General features: G+C 35.6%; 1 protein-coding gene across 24 annotated transcripts in view; it reads left to right on the forward strand.

The window, feature by feature from the left end:
• The window catches only part of LOC114269466 (uncharacterized), a 41,960-nt gene that overhangs the window by 9,237 nt on the left and 5,977 nt on the right, over nucleotides 1-26,746 (forward strand). For 4 of the 24 annotated variants that reach the window (XR_014351074.1, XR_014351057.1, XR_014351058.1 and 1 more), the window contains exons 4-6: nucleotides 1,545-1,600; nucleotides 16,869-17,794; nucleotides 22,430-22,658. The exons of 2 other annotated variants lie outside the window; for them this stretch is intronic. Coding sequence is in view for 2 of the 22 variants with exons in the window: in XM_082906457.1 (XP_082762583.1) it covers nucleotides 22,430-22,612 (183 nt within the window). In the remaining 20 variants the exon portion in view is untranslated. Of the gene's footprint in view, nucleotides 1-1,544; nucleotides 1,601-14,077; nucleotides 17,795-18,117; nucleotides 21,975-22,429; nucleotides 22,659-26,746 lie in introns of all 24 variants that reach the window. 18 more of the 24 variants (XR_014351067.1, XR_014351073.1, XR_014351069.1 and 15 more) reach the window with 9 other exon arrangements.

The following is a 26,746-nucleotide window of genomic DNA, read 5'->3' on the forward strand; positions in this document are numbered from 1 at the left end:
AAGCAAGTCATAGCAAATTTCTTTTATCTGGTCGATTTCTTCCTAAGACCAGGCACCATAAATTGTGGGGGAAAACCACTCCAACAACTTCATCTTATATCTTGGATCCAAAACAGCAGCAACACTCATAATACCATGAGCCACATTCCAGTCATTTTCAAATTTGTCTAGCATACTGGATGCCATCTTCTTAATCAATTCATTTGGACACTTGATCCATTCACACAAAGCAATTTTCAATACACAAACCAATTTTCAATTCACAAACCTTAGGAAAATACATGTTAACTGTAGGGTAGGTAGCACTAGAAAAAAATTCAATCACATTATAGAATAGGTCTAACCTCCCACAAATATCTTTAGCTACCTCCCAATCATTCTATTGGACACGTAGTTGTCTTGTTGTTTCCTCAAACTTTTGCTTTCTCTTTGGTGATGCAGTCCAAAAAACTACACTATCACAAACCTTCTCAATACCTTCACCAATAACAGGTCAACCATCTTGAACAATCAAATTAATGATTTGAGCAGCACAACGCATATGCAACATTGATCCTCCTAAAATAAGTGAACTGACTTGGAGCTTGCCCAATAGAATTTTTATAATGGCATCATTTGTAATACAATTATCTAGAGTCACAGTAGATAACTTCCTATCAACATTCCACTCTAACATGCAATCTAGAAGAACATCGGAAAGGACTTCCTTTGTATGTGGAGAAGGTACATAAATGAACCTAAAACAACAAATTAAAGGGTAAATTACAAACACACTCCCTGAGGTTTACTTAAATTACAATTACCCTTTGTGGTTCTAGAAATTACATTATATCCCTTAAGGTTTTTAATTTCATAACAAATAGGTCCTTTTATTAATAAATCATCAAGTTAATTAATAGTATTTAATAATGTTAAAATTTTATTTTAATTAATAATTCAGATAATTTTATTATTGTATAGGTGAATAGTTAGAAATTTCACTTTTTTAATTAATTCTGTTAAATAAAAAATTCTGACAACGAGGCATTTGTAATTTTTCAAACCACAGGGGGCAATTTATATTTTAAGCAAACGGTGTATTTGTAATTTATCCTAAATTAAATGATTACAACATAATTTAACCAATAAATTATCGACAGAAAAATTATTCACTTAAAAAAAACTACCTCATAATTCGACTTTCCAAAGTCCAAGAGTCATCAATATAGTGTGCTGTGATGTGACAACCATGAATCCTCTCTTTTTATTACTTGAAGTTCACATGCCAGTTGTGATTGCAATTCTGCTTGAACTCTTCTCCACCTTAATCAAAGTCTTCTCCTTTTCTTGGTCATAAATTTTCAAAATGTCCCTCTTTAAGGTGCTTCTAGAAATCATGAATTTTTTTTAAACCCAATGTGTTCAACCATTGCAAGAGGGTACTCATGTAAGATGACCGTGTTAGCAAGATCCCTTCTTGCTACATCTTGGTCGAAATGATAATTGTTAAGACTCACTTCTCTATTTGGCTTATTTTGTTCTTTTATTAAAATTTGTTGATGCAGGACGAATAGGGACAGCGCTGGATTTTCAAAACAGAGGTTATTTCATGGCCTAAACAGTGAGTAATTTGTGGTTTCAAGAATAAATTGAATGCTAATAGGTAGGGGAAGGGATTAGGGTTGATTTTAGGGTGATTGGATGGTGTTTTGAGGTTGAAAAATGCACTTTTAGAGGGCTGTAAATAGTAATCCGAGAATAGCAAATTGAAACATAAAAGAAGAAAAAAGGTCTAGGCATCGCACCTAGATTCCCTTAGGTGTCACACCTAGGGTTGGGTTGCATCACACAAACCCTAAAGAAGCTTCAAAACTCTCAACTTTGTATAAAATATCAACTCTATTAACATAAAAGAAGAAAAAAGGTCTAGGCATCGCACCTAGATTCCCTTACCTAGGGTTGGGTTGCATCACATAAACCCTAAAGAAAGGTCAAAGCTCTCAACTTTGTATAAAATATCAACTCTATTGAATTATAAGCATTACATGGCTTTATAAAGGACTAGAAGACTTCCTAAACCAACTAGAAGTAAAATAGGAAACTACCAAAATATTTTTGACTTCCAAAACTAATTTAAAACTAAATAAGAAAAAAAACAAAGACTAATTAAATAACTTGACTCACAAGACGACCCATGGGCGACCCCAATAGCCCATGTAGGCAAATATAAAATTACCAAAATACCCCTCGTATAAAAATCCTAGAAACATAAAAATAATCATAAAATAAAACTATAATAATATTAGAAATATGATTATGTATGATTCCTATCGATTTCTCTTTGAAATCATTCCAATTTTCAAATATCGCCGCTTCTTTAAATTTACTCATCTTTGAGCTGTTTAGATTCAGTATCTAAATAATCATAAAATAAAACTATAATAATATTAGAAATATGATTATGTATGGTTCCTATCGATTTCTCTTTGAAACCATTCCAATTTCCAAATATCGCCGCTTCTTTAAATTTACCCTTCTTTGAGTTGTTTATATTCCACATCATTTATTGCCTCAAATCTCTAATATCTTTAAACTTTCGCCTTTTACATCGGTTGAAGTGACCACGCAAATGGCTAGTCCCTTGTTTGCTATCCCCTAAAAACAATTTATTACAATAATTGTATTCTTCCTTGTCTTTTCCATCAACTTTCCGTTTCATAAAATGATTCCAAACAGGTGATGGTGTCTTTCTTTTAGTATCTTCCGATGAAATTAAAATTGGATTGTCAGTAGGGACACTGCCCTTGTTTGTATTTGTGTCATTTATCAACACTGTAGATTGAAAGGATGGAGTTGTGGTGGCCAATGGTGGGGACTGAGACAGACTCATCTTCCATCTACAAAGAAATAGGACTTGTTAACATTATAAATTATTATCACTGTATATGTGTATATGTTACTTGTATTTAAATGTCTAGAATATATTAAATTGGGGAAATAAAAACATTCAGATTAGATAACATCTAAGAAATAGAACTATGAATTACAAATTAAAAAATACAGATTTAAGAAACAAAACATCTCAATCATACAAAATTAAATTAAAAAAATATAAGAGACAGAAAAATACATTAATGGAGAGATTTACGTACATTGTTGACCCGAGGTAGATAAACAAATCAAATCAGAGCAGCAGTGAAAGTACGAGTAAGAAAATGAGTTTCTTTCTTGTGAGGTAGAGAGCTAAGTAAATGTAATAGTGAAAAGTTTGATATATATGGAGGGATAGAGAGAGATAGAAAGAATTATAATAGATTAATAGGATTTTATTAAGAAAAGGAAAAGTCCCAAACAGCTACCAACGTGTACAACCTACAGGTTATTATTATGAGATTTTGAGACTTGTTTTTATCATAAATAGTTTAAAAGTCTTTAGTCTTTTAGACTCCCAATAAGTAGATGAAAAGTCTCAGAATCTTCTACACTTGTTACATATGCAATATTTTATATATTAATTTATATATAATATATATTATTTATATACGGTCGAGTTCCAATTGGATAGTGCATTCCCCGTCCCTTGCCCTGACCCTGCTTTGGGTGGGGGAAAAAACACCCGCCCCCGCCCCCGCCCCCGCCCCCGCCCCATCTCTTCAATGGATCGGGTAATATCCGCCCCATTTACATTGGGTATGAGCAGGTCCCCGCTAGGCAGGTCAAACCCTCCCTAGTTGTCGCAACTCAGGATAGAGTTTGAAATAGTGAACCTTGACATGACCTGGTTCTCCACAATGATGACAACCTTCCCAGTAGAACGATGAGACCTAGACTGAGCCATCTGATCAGAGGAGACGTGAGGCTCAGGAACTGGAGTAGAAACAGGTTGAACCAACCGGCGGCGGTGCTCATTATTATCAATAATAGCAAAGGCCTCATAGAGGGAAGGCTGAGGAGATGTGTTTAAAATCTAAATGTGAAGAGGCTTGGAGTTTAAACCCATCAAGAACTGGTATGTATGCTGCTGAACAAGACGCTTGGTCACAAGAGAAGCTGCTTCGGTTGGAAGATTATTCAAAGGCTCATATTGAGCCAACTCTTCCCAACGTGCTTGAAGATACCCAAAGAATTCAGCTACAAAGATACACAAAGAAGATTGAGAAGCATGAGTAATATCTTGTTAGAGCTCCAAGATGCGAACATCATGATGAGCACGAGCATACATCTAAGATAAGGTGCGCCATAAACCAGGAACGGTATCATAATACAGGAACGTATGATAAATCTGGTCCTCCATGGAATTGAACATCCATCCCAAAATAGTGCAGTTATCCATTGACCACGTATAGAATTTGTGGCGTCTGGCTGAGTAGTGGTAGATGAAAGCTAATGAGCTTTTCCCTTTCTTCATAAATAAAGTTTAAGGGAACGACTCCAGGCAGTGAAATTTTTCTAATTTAGTACCAACCTCGTGGTACAATGAACAATAGTATGATGTGAGAGAGATAGCTGAAGTAACTGGTACCACAGTAGAAACATCAGATGAAGACTGTCATGGTGGCTAGAAAAACAGGTGATGTGTATAGTTAAAAATATAGAATGATACACAAATCATAGAATACACCGGACACACGGTGTAACTAATCCAACAAGTGCTACCGAACAATCTGATAGCCCACCAACAAAAATAATGAAGAAAATATGTTTACCACATCAACACAAGAACCTTAGAAGGGTAAAAAAGGGGTAAAACTACCTGAGAAGACCAGCCGCCCTGGACCCAAGCCAAAGGGGTCGTAGTCGGCACCTAAAAGACTGATGGCAGTAGTTTTAAGGGGCTGCCGAGTGGCTATGTAGGGAGGAAGGTGGTTGTCGGCTAGGGGTAGAAGGAGAATAAAGGGTATCAAGTAGATGGGTAGGAGAGAGAGGCTATTGGTGTAATAGGTGGGGCTATCGAGTGAATGAGAGAAGTTGGTGGCTGGGTTTTGCTTTGATACCAAGAAGAATGGTAGAATTGAATGGCTTAGTCTAGAATGGAGATTAGCTTGTTTATATACTAATAGAGATTTTCAAGATAGGAAATAATTTAAAAGGAAACAAAATTAAGGCCGAAACAATGGCCATAAAATAAGACTTAATTGATTATAGTTAATTCTAATTCCAACAAGAGATTCACATTATAGACTTTGAAATTTATTTACAATAATATAATTGAGTGCATTACAAATTAAATGTTGACACCTAACATGTCACATTATTGTAGGTCAAATTATGAAAATATATTTTACTAACATTTTCCAGGATAGAAGGTAGTTGTGCGCAAAGCACAATAGTCTCCGTTCTGTATGTGTTGGGGTTCATTCTAGGTCTTACTTAATGATCCAAACCATTCACTTTAGGGTACATCAAGTAGAATATTCTTGTAGATAATCAAGTTTATTGGATAGGATTTGGAGTGGCTATTCTGCCCCATGCACAACTACCATTGTTGTGTGTGCAATGGGGCTTGTTTCGTATCTTATTTCGATTATATGAACCATTCACTTTGTAGAGTTCATCGAGTAGAGGTAGCCCCATAATTAAGTTGATTGGGTATAGGTAGCCCCATAATTAAATTAAATTTGTATTTGCAACAAAGAAAGAAAAAAAAAAAGCTGATGTGATTTTGAGTACAAAAATTCATACAAATGTGATTTGATCATTGGCTTACTAATATCCAATCAGCTTAATTTTTGCATGAATATTCTACTCGACGTACCATAAAAGGTGAACGACTCATATTATCAAAGTAAGATCTGGAATGAATCTCAAAGAGCGCACAACAGTAACTGCTGTGCTTTGCGCACGGCACACCTTCTATCCCATTTTCCATAGTAAAATAGATCTATGTATTTAGATATTAAAAATATCTTGTGAATATGATAAATGGTCAAAAAATTGATGTTAAACGATTTTATGAAAAGAAATAAAATTAAAATTTTTTACGCATATTATAAAATTCTTTAATATAAGAACGTGATTATAATGTGTAATTGAGAAAACATTTAGATTTATTACAAATAATGTGGATCAAAATCCCACCAATTAGAAGTATAATTTGGTTTTGAAGTAAACCACGATCAAACCATTATTTATGATTTCATAAAATTTGAAAGCAAACCAAACAATGAAAAATCTTAAAATCAAATTGAACCAAACCAAAAAAAAACAAAAAAGTTTTGTTCAGTTTGGAACTACGATTGTCATGAATTGTGAAATCATTCACAATATAATGACAATTTGCTCAAAGATCAAGAAGTATAATTATCATTTACAAACAAAATTGTTCAAATGATCATTTAAAACTTTTTTTTTTTTGGGTGGGTGAATCATTTAAAACTAGTTCTACTATTATAGAACACACTTGTAGGCAAAGTGTTAACAATTAAACGGTCCGGTTAGATTCTAAACTTGAACCATAACTATAAAATTACGAAACCGAACCAGAAAGTACGGTTCACCTATTTTTAGAACTAAGATCGAACCATGCATTGAGAAAATCAAACCAAACATGTTATTTGATCTAGATCAGACCGATTTACAAATCACTCGAAAACCAAACCAAACCACACAACACCACCACCACCATCATATCCCTAAACCTAATATAACAATATCGAAACTCAAATCACACGAAATTACCATCAAAATCAAACCCTATTGTTGAAATCCTAACCCTCATCATTAAAACCTTAAAACCAACCCCAATACCACCATTCCTTATCCATTACAATCACCAATTCAACCCAAACCACCAAACCCAAAAATCAACAACAAATAAAACAGAGATGGAGAGAAAAAAAACAGAATGTTGTCAATCGTGATCTAGTTCAAAGGAGACGTCACAATTGTGCTTGGAGAGAAAAAATGGTTAGAGGGATGATAGTGTCGTAGAGGTAAGAGGAAAGGAAATACCATTGTGAGGTAAAAGGGTATTGGGGGTAATGGTAGGGGTTTGGGCATGCAATGACCTGGTGTTGGGGTAATGGAGGTAAAAGGGTGGCGGTAGGGAGGGGTTAAGGGATGCGTTGACTTGGTAGTTGGTGTTGTTGGGGCAGGGGAAAAGGCAGTGGCAATATGGTGGAATGAGGATTAACAAAGAGAGTTTTTTAAATAGCCCAATTTGAAAAACTAAGAAAGCAAATTAATAGACTTTTTTTTAATTACAATTCTGGATGCACAAATTAAATACAAACGTTTTCGAGAAAATAATTTCACTATCAGGATATACTTTGAAAGTCCTAAAAACTTTTAGTACAAAGGAAAGGAGGAAAAAAATGAAATGAAAAATAACAAGTTCAAAATTAGATGAGGCTATCAATACCAGAGAGAAACATATAAATTTAAACTGGTCATCTATTTTTATTAAACTCTCAATTCAAAACTCTGTTACAACCTCGTTAGTGCTGTCGCACAAGACTGAGCTTTTTAAGGCTTTTTGGATCCCTGACTAAAATAACTGTATTTCTTAATCAAGTCGCAATGGTTTTTCTTTGTAACGGCACTTCAAATCACTCACTCCACATTCTTGCTTGATTTATCATCACAATCTTCGGATGCAGTCTTGGACTCGTCAAATTCCAACAACTACAAATGATAAACAATTGTGAGCAAAGAATTCAACCAAGCACACAAAACATCTCAAAACTTTGTTGGCAGCGGTTGGAAATACATCGATTTGAATTAAGTAAACTTTCGGCAATTATGTTTATCGTATTAGAGAGAGAGAGAGAGAGAGAGAGAATAAGCAGTGCCCTTCGGTGGAATGTTTTAAAAAGACTCGTGTTTGTTTGGATTATTGCCACGTAAAACAAGTTTAAAAATAGTTATACCTGTTTAATTAAAATAGGTCTTGTACGTGATGTAAAAGATAACCAAACAAACAAATATAACAATTGCATTCAGTATCTGCAAAACAATTTGCACCAAATTATATTTCAAATAATCTAGTCATTCACAAAAACATAATCCAAAGAGAATGCATTGTACACAGCTGTAAAGGCAAACATAATCTAGTTATTTTGAATAATAGTTATGCGTAAAAATATAATATAAAGAGAATGCATTGTACCAGTTTAACAGTGCCGACCAAAGTATTGAGCTTAACATTTGCTAAGCTCAATTGGGAAAAAGCCAAAATGCTTAAAAATGTGCTCGACGCTGTAGCCTCTTCCTCAAGTTTTAGCATATCGTTTCTCTTTTCCAATTTTTTACAATCTTTTCTTAGATACTCAAATAGAAATGCAATAATGCCAATCCACGCTGCGCCCACAGTGGTCAGCGTGGCTTGGCATTTGATGATACCATTATCTTCAAGCCAATCTATTTTAGTTTTATAGACAAAGAAAACAAATAAAATAAAAATAGAATTTGTTTAACACATGGAAATGAAACAAAAACAAAATACGAAAGAGATTAAAAAATCAACCTTTTGCCTTCCGAAAATAAGCAAGCCAAATTTTGTAGAATTCAGCTCCATCGCCTACAGGAATTACAAAAAAGGAATAATTTCATCACACATGAAAACTAAAATACAAAAGAGATTACAAAATCAACATTTTGCTTTCCGAAAATAAGCAAGCCAACTTTGTAGAATTCAGCTCCATCACCTACAAGAAATACAAAGAAAGGAATAATTTCATCACACATATTGTCTCATATTTCTTCAAACTTATTACCTAGTTGTATAATTACTTTTTGACACCCAAGAATGTGAAACTAACACTTAGATAAATCAATTTTTTACAAAATACTCTCAATAAATACCAAAATCTAGACATTGATTTTAGAACAGGTGCTCGTTAAGGAGTTACGTAACACAAGACATGATATCACGGGTAAAGGACCCACATTATGTGATCAATTATCATGTAGAAGTTTTCCAACAGATGGACATCAAGTAAATAAGACTATATTGCTTCTTTTTGTAAGCTGCACGTCTGTGAGACCGCAACAACAGAAATGCAGAATGATTGCTAAGAACAAAATAGGTATGCTTACAGAATTCTCATAAGCCAAACATGAGATTTGATTTATAATTTCTTATGAAGAATAATCATTATTATCTAGGGGAATCAAACATACTATGCAAATTCTCTCACTAAGACTAACACTCAAAGTTAGTACATTGTAGCATGAAAAGATCTGAAGATCATAGAGGAATGAAAAACTGATGGCGGCAACTAGGTCGATGCACATGGGAATGGTGAGCAAAAAGTTCAATATGCAACAAGAAGGTATTTTAGAATTTGATAGCACCAACTAATAAGTTTAGTTCATTGTTTCATAGATATCTAATTTGCAATGGCAGATAAAAAAATCCTTGCAAATTGCAACTAGGTGCATTCAATTGCAATTACACTAAAATGAATAATCATATAGATGTGAAGCGGGAAATGGGAAATATCACCTCCTTTAGAAGACCCTCTTTCTCCAAAGATGGAGTTTTTGCGTCTGCATAAACATAACAAAAATGTTAAAGACATACCGATATAATACAAAGATGTTACAAAGATTCCATCACATCTTTCCTCATGTTTCCTCAAACTTGTTGCCTAGTTGTATAATAACTTTCTGACATTCAAGGATGTAGAACTAACTCTTAGATTAATCAACTTCTACAAAATACTCTCAATAAATACCAGAATCTAGACATTGATTTCAGAATAGGAATTCGTTAAGCAATTAGGTAACACAAGGCATATGATATCAGTAGTAACCACATTCTGTGATCAATGATCATGTAGAAGTTCTACAACAGATGGGCATCAAGTAAGTAAGACTATATTGCTTCTTTTTGCAAGCTGCATGTTTGTGAGATAGCTACAATAAAAAATGCAGAATGATTGCTAAGAACAAAACAAGTATGCTTATAGAATTCTCATTGGCCAAACATGAGATTTGATGTACAGCTTCTTTTGAAGAATAATCATTATTATCTAAGGGAATCAAACACACTATGCAAATTCTCTCACTAAGAATGACACTTGAATGGAAAAATCTTAAGATCATAAACGAATGAAAAAGTGATGGCGGTAACTAGGTCGATCAACATGGAAATAGTGAGCAAAAGGTTTAATATGTAGCAACAAGGAATTTTAGAATTTGATAGTACCAACTAATAAGTTCAGTTCATTGCTTCACAAATATCTAATTTGCAATGACTGATAGAAAAAATCCTTGCAAATTGCAACAAGGTGCATTCAATGGCAACTACACAAAAATGTATAATCATATTGATGTGAAGTGGAAATGGGAAATATCACTTAAAATAAATAATCAATTACCTTTAAGAGCCTCCTTTAGAAGACCCTCTTTCTCCAAAGAAGATGTTTTTGCATCTGCAAAAACATTACAAAAATTTTAAAGACATACTAATATAATACAAATATTTTACAAAGATTTCATCACATATATTGCCTCATGTTTCCTCAAACCTATTGCTTAGTTATATAATAACTTTCTAACACCCAAGGATGTGAAACTAACACTTAGATCAATCAACTTTTACAATATACTTTCAATAAATACTATAATCTAGACTTTGATTTTAGAACAAGAGTTTGTTCAGGAGTTAGGTAACACATGGCATATGAGCTTCCTGAGTCGGACTAGCTTGGCTGCCGAATCGTTTGAATTATTGGTAAAGGACCCACATATGTTTGAGATGATCTAAATAAGTGCACTTTTTGATTTTTTTTTTGCTAAATGTGTGGAAAAAAAAAGATATATGTATGGGATAATTTTTTAACTTTTTACGAAAAATGTGTTATAAAATTTTGTAACAAATTGCAAAATGACAATTTCAAGGGTAAAAATCTAATTTTGCTATCTATTACAATATTTTGTATCACATTTTTTTGTAAAAAGTTAAAAAATTATCTCAAACATACATTTTTTTTCCCTACCAAAAAGTGCAATTATTTAGATCATTCTAAACATTGTAGAACTTCTACATGATCTGATAATGTGGGTCCTTTACCAATGATTCAGACAATTCGGCGGCCATGTTAGTATGACTCGGGAAGCTCATATGCCTTGTGTTACCTTACTCCTTAACGAGCTCGTGTTCTAAAATCAATCCAGATTCTAGTATTTATTGGGGGTATTTTGTAAAAGTTGATTGATCTAGGTGTTAGTTTCACATCCTTGGGTGTAAGAAAGTTATTATACAACTAGGTGATAAGTTTGAGAAAACATGAGGCAATATGTGTGATGAATTCTTTGTATTATATCAGTATGTCTTTTACATTTTTGTTATGTTTTTGCAGATGCAAAAACTTTGGAGAAAGAGAGTTTTCTAAAGGAGGCTCTTAAAGGTAATTGATTATTCGTTTTAGGTGATATTTCCCGTTTCCCACTTCACATCTATATGATTCTACATTTTAGTGTAGTTGCCATTGAATGCACCTTGCCTTGTTACAATTTGCAAGGATTAATCTATCTATCATTGCAAATTAGATATGTGTGAAGCAATGAACTGAACTTATTTAATTGGTGCTATCAAATTCTAAAATTCCTTCTTGTTGCATATTGAACCTTTTGTTCACTATTTCCATGTGGATCGACCAAGTTGTCGCCATCACTTTTTCATTCATCTATGATTTTCAGATCTTTCTATACTGCAATGTACTAACTTCAAGTGTCAGTTTTAGTGAGAATTTGTGTAGTGTGTTTGATTCCCTTAGATAATGATGATTATTCTTCATAAGAAGCTATATATCAAATCTCATGTTTGGCCTATGAGAATTCTGTAAGCATACTTGTTTTGTTCTTAGCAATCATTCTGCATTTCTACTGTTGCTATCTCACAAACATGCAGCTTGCAAAAAGAAGCAATATAGTCTTATTTACTTAATGTCCATCTGTTGTAGAACTCCTACGGGATCATTGCTCACAGAATGTGCGTCCTTTACTAGTGATATCGTATGCCTTGTGTTATCTAACTCATTAACAAATTCCTGTTTTGAAATCAATGTCTAGATTCTGGTATTTATTGAGAGTATTTTGTAGAAGTTGATTGATTTAGGTGTTAGTTTCAAATTCTTGGATGTCAAAAAGTTATTATACAACTAGGCAATAAGTTTGAGAAAACATGAGGAAAGATGCGTGATGGAATCTTTGAAACATCTTTGCGTTCTATTGGAATGTCTTTGACATTTTTGTTATGTTTTTGAAGACGCAAAAACTCCCATCTTTGGAGAAAGTGGGTCTTCTAAAGGAGGCTCTTAAGGTAATTGATTATTCATTTTAGGTGATATTTCCCATTTCCCCCTTCACATCTATATGATTATTCATTTTAGTTGAATGCACCTAGTTGCAATTTGCAAGGATTTTTTTATCTGCCATTGCAAATTAGATATCTGTGACGCAATGAACTGAACCTATTAGTTGGTGCTATAAAATTTTAAAATTCCTTCTTATTACATATTGAATTTTTTGCTCACTATTCCCATGTGCATCGACCTAGTTGCCGCCATCAGTTTTTCATTCCTCTATGATCTTCAGATCTTGCCATACTACAATGTACTAACTTTGTGTGTTAATCTTAGCGAGAGAATTTGCATAGTATGTTTGATTCCCATGGATAGTGATGATTATTCTTCATAAGAAGCTATACATCAAATCTCATGTTTGGCCTATGAGAATTATGTAAGCATATTGGTTTTGTTCTTAGCAATCATTCAGCATTTTTGTTGTAGCTGTTTCACAGACATGCAGCTGACAAAAAGAAGCAATATAGTCTTATTACTTGATGTTCATCTGTTAGAGAACTTTTACATGATCATTGATTACATAATGTAGGTCATTTATCAGTAATATCATATGCCTTTTGTTACCTAACTCCTTAACGAGCACTTGTTCTAAAATCAATGTCTAGATTCTGGTATTTATTGAGAGTATTTTGTAAAAGTTGATTGATATAGGTGTTTGTTTCACATCCTTAGGTGTCAGAAAGTTCTTATACAACTAGGTAATAAGTTTGAGGAAACATGAGGCAATATGTGTGTTGAAATTATTCTTTTGTTTGTATTTCTTATTGGTGATGGAGTTGATTTCTCCAAAAGTAGGCTTGCTTATTTTCGGAAAGCAAAATGTTGATTTTGTTATCTTTTTTGTATTTTAGTTTTCATGTGTGATGAAATTATTCATTTGTTTGCAATTCCTGTAAGTCATGGAGCTAAATTCTACAAAAGTTGGCTTGCTTATTTTCGGAAAGCAAAAGGTTATCTTTTTTGTGTTTCGTTTCCATGTGTTCAAGAAATTCTGTTTTTATTTTAATTGTTTTCTTTGTCTGTAAAACTAAAATAGATTGGCTCGGGGATGACGCTATCATCAAACACTAAGCTGCGCTCACCACTGTGGGCGCAGCGTGGATTGGCGTTATTGCATTTCTATTTGAGTATCTAAGAAAAGGTAGTCAAAAATTGAAAAAGAGAAGAGATATGCTGAAACTTGCGGAAGAGGCTACAACATTGAGCATAATTTTAAGTATTTTGGCTTTTTCTCAATTGAGCTTAGCAAATGCTAAGCTTAATACTTTGGTCGACACTGTCAAATTGGTGCAATGCATTCTCTTTATATTATATTTTTATGAATAAATATTATTCAAAATAACTAGGTTATGTTTGCCTTTACAGTTGTGTACAATGCATCTCTTTGGATTATGTTTTTATGAATGACTAGATTATTCAAAATATAATTTGGTGCAAATTTTTTTGCAGATGCTGAATGCAATTGTTATATTTGCTTGTTTGGTTATTTTTTACATCACGTACAAGACCTGTTCTAATTAAACGAGTATAACTATTTTTAAACTTGTTTCACGTGGCAATAATCCGAACGAACACGAGTCTTTTTAGAGCATTCCACTGAAGGGCACTGCTTATTCTCTCTCTCTCTCACATACGATAAACGTAATTGCCGAAAGTTTACTTAATTCGAAACGATATATTTCCAACTGTTGCCAGCAAACTTGTAGTTGTTCAACAAGTTTTTAGATTTTTTGTGTGCTTGATACTTGGTTGAATTCTTTGCTTACAACTCTGTTTATCATTTGTAGTTGGAATTTGACGAGTCCACGACTGCATCTGAAGATGGTGATGATAAATTGAGCAAGAAAGTCAAGTGAGTGAGGTGAAGTGCCGTTCCAAAGAAAAACCATTGCGCCTTGGTTATGGAATACAATTATTTCAGTCAAGGACCCAAAAAGCCTTAAAAAGCTTAGTCTTGTGCAACAGCACTAACGAGGTTGTAACATACTTTTGAGTTGGGAGTTTAATAAAAATAGACGACCAGTTCAGATTTATATGTTTCTCTCTGGTATTGATAGCCTTATCCAATTTTGAATTTGTTTTTTTTCATCTCATTTCCTTTATACTAAAAGTATTTAGGACTTTCTAAGTTTACCCAGATAGTGAAATTATTTTCCCGAAAACGTTTGTATGTAATTTGTGATCCCTGCAATTAAAAAAAGTCTCTTAATTTGCTTTTTTAGTTTTGTCAAATTGGGCTATTTAAAAAACTTTGTAATTTTCAAATGCTGATTCTTTGTTTATTTTATTCTATATTATATATATGGGTAAATTACAAACAAACCTAACAAATATAGATTTTTTAATTGTGACTATAAAATGACAAAATGCCCTTTACTCTTATATGTATAATAATAAAAAATTTTGAAATTCTCTCTCCCTAACAGAGTCTTCAAATCCTCTCTACTAAATCCTACATCATAAAGGTTATTGAATCATAACCTTGAAGCATTTGGATAGTTGCGTTGTGTTTATAGTTCCAATTGGACATTAGGACAGATTGCAGCAAAAAAATTAAAATTTTGGAGATAAGGAAAAATAAGTATAATATACTGGATTTTGTTGCTTGGGTTACTGTATAGGCAGGACCACATCTTGTACAACATTTTCGATAGGGTCACCTTCCCCCTCCCAACCCCCACCTCCACCTCCACCTCCACCTCCACCTCCGTAGCCATCCTCAATTCACCACCATCACGTTTTCCCTCTTACCCCCCACAACCACCACCTTTTTCCTCCTATCATTAGCCATCGAGAATATCTTCTTTATCAATTTCCCTCAATTTCATGTAAATCAAACTACCACAGACATCTCCCACCTCCTCCCTTCATCACCAAAAATCCAAATCCCACCACCCCTTTGTTTGTCCCCACCTCATCTCTCTCTCTCCACATATCGGCAAATCCATACACAATCACTGAACCCTAACCCAACAATCAAGACCTCTTGCCTAGTCAAAAGTTTGACATGTTCATTGATGGAGCCAACAAGACCGCCACTTAATCATCATTGTTTCGAGAGCTCGATCTTTGATGGGGTTTGAATACCATGCAATCGCTTGTGAGATTTAATGGAAGAGAGAATTGTAAAGAGAGAGAAACAGGAAGAGACATGGTTATGGGCAAAATGGGTACTTTGAAAAATAAACTTGTTGACATCTTACGATTATGTTAGTTGACCTAATGATTGACCAATAGAGGGGGAAAATTGTAATATGATAATAACTCTCATGTGGCAGGACGTAATTTTCAAAGCCACTGGGCTAATACTCAATTATTTATTTATTTATTTCAATCTCTCATATTTTGTCAAATTTACCAAAATGCCCTTATAAGTTACATTACTGATTTTTCCTTATGGCTAAATTACCAAAACACTCTCTCTCTTTCCCAAAGTCCTGTCTACGGGATATGAGAGTAGCGACCACCTCATCAAGCCCCAAGGTGTTCGTCTAAGAAGCACGAAACTTCTAAGAAGGTAACATATCCATGTCGTGTTCGTGTTGGACACCGACACTCTTGGGACACTCTTAGGACACGTGTCCGTCACTCTTCAAAACGTGTTCTATTTTTAAAATTTTTTTAAAGACCCGGACACTCTTTGGACACTTGGAGAATACGTGTCCATTGCTTAACCACGCGTGTCTATCGATTAGACATGTGAAACTAATTATAAATTTGAACAAAACAATTTAAGATATAATAATAAAACAAAAACTGTACAAATTTATAAGAATTAGTGTCTATTGCATTTTTTATTATCTTTAAATGGTATATGTTAGAATAATATATTATTATTTTTTGTTATTATTTTGTAATTATTCTATGCCTTAGGGCTCACCTTGTAATTATGAACTTCATTAATATAAATAGGGGATATATCCTAATCATTTCTCTAAAATAATATGGTATCAGAGCCTAATCCTAAAATCTAAATTCCTCGCCCATACAGTACCCACCACACAGTCGTCAATAACCACGACAAAGCCAGTCTTGTCACTTGCCGACGACGCTAAGGCCAGGAGGCCTGATGGCAGTGGTCGACTAGGCTGGGAAAGCCCTAGGCAGCCCTGACTGGGTGTGTCGTTCCATCTATCCTTGTCGACTTGGACGCTCTGGTTCTCTCTTTGTGATGATGTGTCGCTGAGTTACCCTTGGTTGTGGTCTATATTTCAACTAAACCTCTGCTTTGTTTTCCCTTTAATCTAAAAAAAAATAAATAAATAAATTTTGCAGTAAAGAAGAAAAAAAAGTTGACGAGTTTTTAAGTACTTAATTTTCTTAATGGTCATTGTGTTGTATTCCTCTACCCTCCGGGTTTGTGATTGACACTAGTTTTGTTGAGGGTTCAGTATTATAGTATCTATGCCAGATTCCACCGGTGTGTCCACTACTTCTCAGACACCTAAGAATGAGAGTTTCCTTATACATACTACTATGACTGATAACCCCAACCTTAGTCTTAAAATCACTACCTCTATTTAATGGTCAGAACTATCTCGTGTGGTTGTAAAGTTTGACTATTTTTTTAAAGAGCAGAGGGAAGATGTGGTATGCAGATGGCAGGATACAGGCACCCAACTCAGCTGGCCCAAGGTTATGACCAATGTGAGATTATCAACTCTCTGATTATGGGTTGCCTTATTCATTTGATGGTACCAGACATTGGCGAAGGCTACTTATCTATGGAGACTGCCCAAGATGTTTGGGATGCTGTGGCTACCACCTATTCTCTCGCAAAGGGAATGAGTTACGCCACTCGATTGACAGCTTTGTTCAGGGGGAGTAGACGGTTCTTCAGTACTTCACCTTCCTCACCAATGATTGGAAACACCTTGATCACCTGCAGGACTATAAGCTTGTTTGCACTGCTGATTCAGTCGGGTATCGGAAGTTCATTGCATAGAAAAGGGTCTTCAAGTTTTTAGCCGATCTTAATGTGGAGTGTGATCCGCTTCGGAGTCTGGTTTTGTGTATAGACAACTTTCCTTCACTTCAAGAGGCATTTGCCTATGTACAGAATGAGGAGAGTCGCCAATCTGCTGTGATGTCCCCTATCTCTACCGATCGCTCAGCATTACTGTCTACCTCTAGAGATGGCTTTAGCCTGACTCCCATTCCTCTGTTTGTCACCAAAGAGTTTGTTTTCTGTGATTACTGTAAGAAGCCGTGGCATACTCATGAGATGTGTTAGAAGCTTCATGGGACTCCATCTGGGGGTCGAGGTGATCGGTCTGGTTCTAGAGGAGGTCGGTCAGGCCAGTCTAGAGGACGTGGCTCTTATCCATGGGCTCATCAGTCTGGTGATGTTGATACAGTTGATTCTACTTCTGCTTCCGTTGGCCAGGCTTCTGATGGTCTCTCTGGCATGACTACTCATGATCTTGACGATGTTTTGCGTCACTTGGTGGACCGCCGGTCTTCTACTGCTCTCAGCACATCTTACGCGTCGTTTGCCTGCTCAGGTAAATTAGCCTTTTCTCCTTGTGTTGTGTTGTCTCATACGTCTTTTCCTTAGATTATTGATTCTGGTGTCTCAGATTATATGTCTGGTTCCTCTGACCTTTTCTCTGCCTGTAAGCCCTTTTCAGGTCAGGACAAAGTTAGGATTATATATGGTACTATTTCTTTTATTTTTAGGAAAGGTTTAGTCCATGTTACTTTTACTTTTACCTCTCTCTTCTATTCTCCATGTTCCCAATTTTTCTATTAACTTGTTATCCTTGAGTTGTATTACAAAGGATTTGAATTGTAGTAGCATTTTTTCTTTGATCATTGTCTTTTTCAGGACCTTGTCACGAGGAGAACGATTGGCAGTGGTAGTGCAGAAAATGGTCTCTACTTCCTGGATCAACCGGACAAGCTTGCTCATTCTTCTACACAAGTCCAACTACCACCGATAATATATGGCTGTGGCATCGTCGTCTTGGGCATCCTTATTTTTATTTACTTGAGCACTTATTTCCATCTATTTTAAAAAATAATAATGTGTCTAAATTTCTTTGTGAGTCTTGTCAACTTGGAAAACTCACTGAAGCATTTATTTTTTTAAAGAGCAGAGGGAAGTTGTGGTATGTAGATGGCAGGATATAGGCACTCAACTCAAGTGGCCCAGGTTATAACCAATGAGAGATTATCAACTCTTTGATTATGGGTTGGCTTATTCATTCGATGATACCAGACATTGGCAAGGGCTACTTATCTATATGGAGATTGCCCAGGATGTTTGGGATGTTGTGGCTACCACCTATTCTCGCAAAAGGAATGAGCTACGCCACTCTATTGAGAGCTTTGTTCAGAGGGAATAGACGGTTCTTTAGTACTTCACAATTTTCACCAATGGCTGGAAACACCTTGATCACCTGCAGGATTATAAGCCTGTTTGCACTGCATATTCAGTTGGGTATCGGAAGTTCATTGCACAGGAAAGGGTCTTCAAGTTTCTAGCCGATCTCAATGCGGAGTATGATCCGCTTCGGAGTCTGGTTCTGAGTATAGACAATTTTCCTTCACTTCAAGAGGCATTTGCCTATGTACAGAATGAGGAGTCGCCGGTCTGCTGTGATGTCCCTGTCTCTACCGACAACTCAGCATTACTGTCTACCTCTAGAGATGGCCTCAACCTGACTCCCATCCCTCTATCTGCCGCCAAAGAGTTTGTCTTCTGTGATTACTGTAAAAAGCCGCGGCATACTTGTGAGATGTGTTAGAAGCTTCATGGGACTCCATTTGGGGGTCGGGGTGATCAGTCTGATTCTAGAGGAGGTTAGTCAGGCCAGACTAGAGGACGTGGCTCTTATCCATGGGCTTATCAGTCTAGTGATACTGATACACTTGATTCTACTTCTGCTTCCCTTGGCCAGGCTTCTGATGGTCTCTTTGGCATGACTACTCATGATCTTGAGGATGTTCTGTGTCATTCGCTGGACCGCCGGTCTTCTACTGCTCTCAGCACATCTTCCACGTCGTTTGCGTGCTCAAGTAAATTAGCCTCTTCTCCTTCTGTTTTCCTGTCTCATACGTCTTTTTCCTGGATTATTGATTCTGGTGCCTCTGACCTTTTCTCTGCCTGTAAGCCCTCTTCAGCTCAGGACAAAGTTAGGATTGTAAATGGTACTATTTCTTCTATTTTTGGGAAAGGTTTAGTCCATGTCACTCCTACTTTACCTCTCTCTTCTATTCTCCACATTCCCAATTTTTCTGTTAACCTGTTATTCTTGAGTTGTATTACAGAGGATTTGAATTGGAGTGTGGCATTTTTTCCTGATCATTGTTTTTTTAAGGACCTTGTCACGAGGAGGACGATTGGCAGTGATAGTGCAGAAAATGGTCTCTACTTCCTGGATCAACTGGACATGCTTACTCATTCTTCTACACGAGTCCTACTACCACCGATGATATATGGCTGTGGCATCGGCATCATGGGCATCCTTATTTTTATTTCCTTGAGCACTTATTTCCATCTGTTTTAAAAAACAATATGTCTGAATTTCTTTGCGAGTCTTGTCGACTTCGAAAATAACACAGAGCTTCTTTTGCTCCTAATTTTAATAAAAGTTAGTTTCTTTCTCATTAATATATTCTGATGTCTGGGGTCCATCTCGTGTTGTGTTTGTGAAAGGTCATCACTGCTTTGTTACATTTATTGATGATTTCCTCATACTACTTGGGTGTATCTCATGAAAGACGAGAAGTTTTCTTTATGTTTCGCAATTTTCATAAGATGATTTGTACTCAATTTGGGGCCACTGTCAAAATATTATGTTCTGATAATGGGGGTGAATACATAGATTCTGGGTTAGGGTAATATTTTTCTACTCATGGCATTATCCATCAGACCTCTCGCACCAATACCCCTCAACAAAATGAGTGGCGGAACGCAGGAATCGCCATCTTCTTGACATGGTTCGGTGCATGTGTTTTTCTATGAATATGCCTCGATTTTACTGGGGCGACGTTCTCACTGTTTATTAATCGTCTTTCTCACCGTTGACATCCTTTTCAAGTCCTCCTAGGTTCCCAGTCCTTGTTTTTTATTCCTCCCAAAATATTTGGTTGTGTTTGTTTTGTCTATAAGCACTCTCCTACTCGTGTTGGACCCTCGTTCCCTCAAATGTGTTTTCCTTGGGTACTCTCCTACTCAAAAAGAGAATATGTGTTAACACCTTCCTTCTCGTAAGTGGTTTGTGTCCATGGATGTCACATTCTTTGAGTCCCAGTCATCCCTTCAGGGGGTCCCTTGGTGTGTAGTGATTTCTGTGATTCCTATGGTGGAATCAATTGTTCTTGCACTACCACCTCCTATTGGGACTACAGAACCCAATGTCACCAAGGGTAGGGACGAGCAAGTTTATGTTTGGGACAAAGACAAACAAAAAGTTAACTGGATACAAGAGACCACTTCTGCTCTTCCACTGCCATCTCCTGCTTATAATGACAATCCAAGTTAGATTGGCCGCTTCGTCAATTTGATGTAAAGAATGCTTTTCTCCATGGTGACCTTGAAGAAGAGGTATATATGGACATTCCTCCTGGTTTTGAGGATCATTAGACAGAAGGCAAGGTATGTAGGCTTCAGAAGTCATTATATGGTCTCAAACAATGTCCAAGGGCTTGGTTTGAGAGATTCACTCAGGCTATGGCTTCAAACAGAGTCAGGTAGATCACACGTTGTTTGCGAAACATCCTCACTTGGTAAGACTACAACACTCATTGTTTATGTAGATGTCATAGTTCTTACGGGCGATGATGGTGGGGAAATTCCTCTGTTAATGAAATATTTAGCCAGTGAGTTTGAAATTAAAGATTTGGAGAGCTTGAAGTATTTTCTGGGAATTGAAGTTGCTCGTTCTAAGGATGGGATGTTTATCTCACAGAAGAAGTATGTGCTTGATCTGTTGAAGGAAACTAGAATGCTTGGTTGCAAGGCCTGTGACACTCTACTAGAACCCAATCAGAAACTAGGGGATGATGAAGGAGGAGCAGCTGTTGACAGGGAGAGCTATCAGTGATTAGTGGGTAAACTCATTTACCTATCTCACTCCCGTCTTGATATTGTTGTTGCTGTCAGTGTGGTTAGCCAGTTTATGCATGCTCCTCATCAGATTTACTTAGAGGTTGTCATGAGAATTTTGAGGTACTTGAAATCTGCTCCTGGTAAGGGTCTTTATTTTTCAAAGTATGATCATCTTCGTGTGGAAGCCTATACAGATACTGACTGGACTGGATCAGTGACTGATAGAAGATCGACTTTAGGGTATTGCACCTTTGTTGGAGGCAACCTAGTTACTTGAAGGAGTAAGAAACAGAATGTGGTTGCTAGGTCAAGTGCAGAAGCTGAGTTTAGAGCTATGGCACAAGAAGTGTGTGAGCTCTTATGGATCAAGTTATTGTTGAGTGATCTAGGTATTGGTCAGATGGACTCCATGCGGTTATACTGTGATAATAAGGCTGCTATCAATATCGCTCACAATCCGATTTAACATGACAGAACAAAGCATGTTGAGATTGAATGCCACTTCATTAAGGAGAAGCTCACTAGTGGCACAATATGTACTCCATTTGTGCAGTCTGGTGAACAACTTGCTGACATCCTCACTAAGGGAGTTGGGAGTAAGCCATTTCATGACATCTTAGGCAAGCTAGGTATGAGAGATATCTTCGCACCAGCTTGAGGAGAGTGTTATAATAATATATTATTATTTTGTAATTATTCTATGCCTTATGGTTCACCTTATAATTATTAACTTTATTAATATAAATAGGGGATGATATCATAATCATTCCCTATTCTCTAAAATAATGGTATATTCATATATATAACATATAATAAATATATAGAACTATATATTTCATGCATGTTTCGCATTTTTTTAAAAATTAGCGTGTTGGCGTGTCCATGTCATATCCTTATTGTGTCACATGTCCATGTCCATGCTTCTTAGGTATCCGTCCCATACATGAACATGGTTCTTAGATGCTCGTACGACAACGATAAACAGACCAACAAGAGGACGCCTTAGCAACAATTATGTTATTTACTTTTTTTGGCTCGTCAGTTTGTTTGTAAACAGTTGTTTATCGTGCTCATACTTTTGCAGGCAATTTCTAGGCCATCCACTTTGTTTGAGATGATTAGAGATTATGAACAAGCAACAATGGATCTTCAAAGACTAGTGTCTCTTCTCATGAAGCAAGTGGAGGATAAGGCCAATCAGTCTGGTGCATCTGATAGAATGAGCAGTGTGAATGAGTTAAGACAAGCTGAACAATGGTTTCTATAATGGAAGAAGCGAGAAAGGAAATTCACTTGAATATGTACCTCATTTTGTAAGTTTTCCCTTCAGTTTATGATATTAACTATGTGAATTTGTTATCTTATGTTATACTGTGGTGTCACGTAAAAATTTCAACAATTGCATGCATGAATGTGTCCTCCTAATCCAAATTTCTACCAAAATCCATGATCTAAACACAGCATAAAGAAAATAGACTTGAGAATTTAGAAATGAAACTCATAATAAAACCTTATATTGTTGAGATAGTTAACTCTAGAGATTGTAAGACATACAAGTGGACAAAATAACAAGTGCGAGAAATAAGGCAAGGACAACAGGAGAAATGGCGGCCCTCACCACTTTAATCTTATTACTTAAAGTGAAAGGACTGACGTACCCTTATTCTTAATACTCATACTAACATTCCCCCTCCAGCCGGAGCATATCAAATAAATTAATGAACCTTCCCCATAGCCTTGGTGTACACAACTAGTCCCAAAAACTTAGGAAAGGGCCAAACAATGCATATCAAGCTCTCCAACACCTTTCCTCACATGTAAAATATGTAGAGAAATATAATATAAGCGTAGAAACAAATGTAAACAAATGTAAATAAAGAGACTTGAACCCAAGATCTCTCATTACTTGAACTCTAATAGCATGTTAAATCACCACTAGTCCTGAAGCTTAATCTGTTAGGAAAGGGACCCAACAATGCATATCAAGTTTCCAACAAACACGTCTCCAATTGAACTTCATACCTAACATCGCTTGTACTAATCCACTCCCTCATGACCATCTCATGACCATATCTCTCATGACCATATCTCAAATAAATTGACAACTATAATTTGCTTTGTTCACTTATGAAACACTTTATTATTTGTAATTATTGGTTATTGCAAAATACTTACATAGGCCCCTTAGTTCTAAACCCCATCTTTTCTAGCAATGAAGCTACCGTTGTGATCACACATTTTGCATTGGGCATCGCTCTGTTCTTTGCCTCATTTTGCACTTCATCTTGTTACAACATTTCATGTAACCAAATTAACATCAATTGTTAACCAGGTATTGAACATTGATCCACGTGATCTCCAATAGCAATTGAATTTCCTACAATGTGAAAAGAATTGGATTGTTTAAGCACCAAACCTCTTCTCATGCATTTTTGAAGTATCTTAAAATTTTTACAAACAACATCCCACTGTTGTTGTTTCGGGCTTAGTGTGGAACTAGGGGTGTTCAAGGATCCGAACTACCCGAAAATCTGATCCAAACTGTCTGACCTGACCCACCAAGAAGTCTTATCACCTTGTTCAATTAATCTAATTACTTTTAATATTTATTATCAGAATCTTATAATTCGCAATTTGATTCACAATCGACATGAATCTATAATTGAATCTATTTTGGAAATGAATCTTTACTAAATCGCCTGATTTACAATTGATTCACGATTCCATTCACTTTTTAGGATTCATGCAATTCTTGAAACTCATGCAATTCTTGAAACTATCATGTCCGACATATTTTGATTATTTTTTTCTTCCATTTTTTAGTTAAAATGACATAATACAATTTATAGTAGTGTTTAGTAAGAAAATTACCAATATATATACATGTTTGTTGTTATTTTAGAGATCATGAAGCTTTTAATAGGATCCATTCAATTCAGTCAAACCCAACATGTTTTTAACCATTTCTTCTCATTTATTCTCTTAAAAAAATCATAATGTATATTCTAAAGACGTTTGAGGTTAAAGTAATTTACAATATAAATCATTTATTGCTATTTTATTAAAATAAACATACTTCAATATTACATGAGTGAGCTCAGTTAAATCTAATGGTTTTGCAAGTTCTTTATTATTAGGTCATTGTTACTTCTAAAGGTATATATGCTTATGAAGTATCAACATCATTGTTAAGTTATTGTTACTTGAAAATTGAGAGTGTCTCTGTTTACTTTCTTTATTAAGAATGGTTGATAAGCAATATCTGAAAGAGGGAAAATATAATATGGTGATCTTACATGGGAAACTGTGTTAACTTGTGTTAACTTTGTACCTATTAGACCGCATTATCATCATTTGAAATAACATTTTTTATTCGCGATTCAGTACAAGGTCATTTCGATTAACGATTCAATTCACGATTTGACAACTATGCTTTTAATGACAGTCTTATCCCCTTCCCCTTCCCAAGATAGACTTTTATTTTTACTTTTTTAGCTTCATTCCTTTCTCTAACCCTCTAGTCTCCCCCCTGTCTTTCAACCTTCTCATCTCATCTTATCTCATTTCCCTCCCTCCCTCCCTCTAGTCTCGTTCTCTCTCACCCTTTTATCTCCCTTCCTCTTAACCTTGCATTTATCTTTGCAAAAAACATTATCTCTTCCCGCCTTTTCAATTCATCTCTCACCATTTATAGTTTCTCTCATTTGAAACCTTTTTTCTTTTCTTAATCTCTCTCTGCTGGTCTCTGCTGGTGGCAATGGTGTTAATTAACAATGATGATGATGTTGAGATCTAAGGCGAAGTTCAGTCTTTACTCTCTAATCTGTTTTCATATTCAATATTCTTAGATCTATCTCTTCTATTTATATATGTTTGAATCACAACATGAGAGAAAATGGGGAGTAGATTTGAGTTGCATATGTATTTCACTGACCGCCAATCCGAATGGTGGGTTGTAGTCGATTTTGAATGTATTCTCAGTCGGTAGAGAGGCAAATTTTCTAAATCAATATATTCGTGGGCTAAGGGTACACCCGACCCGAATCGACCCGTGAACACCCCTACGTGAAACCACTCCAATTACAAATATTATAGCATGTCACGTTGAAATAAAGTATTTCCTTTTCAGTCCTCTAATTATCAAAAGCTTTTCTTTGGGATCTATTGATCCGTCCGCATCACAAAGCTGGTTGATGCCAACTGTAATGGTTGAAAATCCAAGACCCCTAATAACACTTTGTTCGATAAAGCAAACGATTCGTTTTGACAACTTCGGACCAGACTAATCCCTTTGAATTAGTCGATTTTACAAGATCGATTGAGCGGGCTGGTTGGGAAGGGTTGATTCGCAGAGAAAAGAATTGCTGAGAGATATATTCTACTATTTGGTCAGGACGAATGAGTGGCTGTGAAGCGTGCTCGGGAGTAGATTGACCCTTAGTTGCAGGAATCGTGCAACCAGGTGGCAATTCTGAGTAAGAATCGCCATTCCGCGTTTCCTAGAAAGAAACGTATAAGAATCGCGTTTCTGTGGAGAGAAACATGATTCAATCCAAGATGGGATCGTAAAAGGGAGAGAGAGAGAGAGAGAGAAACCTGGTCTCGCTGTCGCCTTCTCCTTCGACATCGACGTCGACTTTGCCTTCGATCTGCTCTCGCGATCTGCTGATTGCTCTCGCCTTTGATCTTCTCGACATCACCTTCGCCATTGCGCCTTTGACCTGCTCACCTTCTTCTTCTTCTTCTCTCTCTCTCTCTCGTCGATTTGTGTTCTGTTCTGTCCCCTCCCATTTTTAACATATAATAAATATAATAAATAATATAATTTGTTATATAATAATAAATCTAAAAACAAATATAAATCTAATTAAATCAAATATAATAAAAAAAATCAAATAAAATCTATAAAATAAATCACTCAAATTTTATTTTTTATTTATTTAACATATTTTATTATTCCTTATTTGTTATATTTTTTATTTATAATATATATCAATTAAAAATAAAAATCATACCTAAGATAAAAATAATAAATATATTTAAAAATAACTATTAACTCACCGTTATATAATAAATATATTCTTAAAATAACTATTAAAAAAATATATATATATATATATTACCGCTCCCCGAGGCGCTCCCAATCTAAGAAACTTCTATCGGTTCACGCTTCCCCGCTCCCGCTCCTGCCCCCGCTCCCGCCCCCACTCCCGCTTCATGCAACTAAGGATTGACCCTTCCCCATGTCAGTATAGTCGTCATCACACATGTTTCTCGTCGATTTGTGTTCTGTTCTGTCCCCTCCCATTTTTAACATATAATAAATATAATAAATAATATAATTTGTTATATAATAATAAATCTAAAAACAAATATAAATCTAATTAAATCAAATATAATA

The sequence above is a fragment of the Camellia sinensis genome, chromosome 14 (genome assembly GCF_055761805.1).
Source record: "Camellia sinensis isolate YWXY chromosome 14, ASM5576180v1, whole genome shotgun sequence".
Taxonomy (NCBI): domain Eukaryota; kingdom Viridiplantae; phylum Streptophyta; class Magnoliopsida; order Ericales; family Theaceae; genus Camellia; species Camellia sinensis.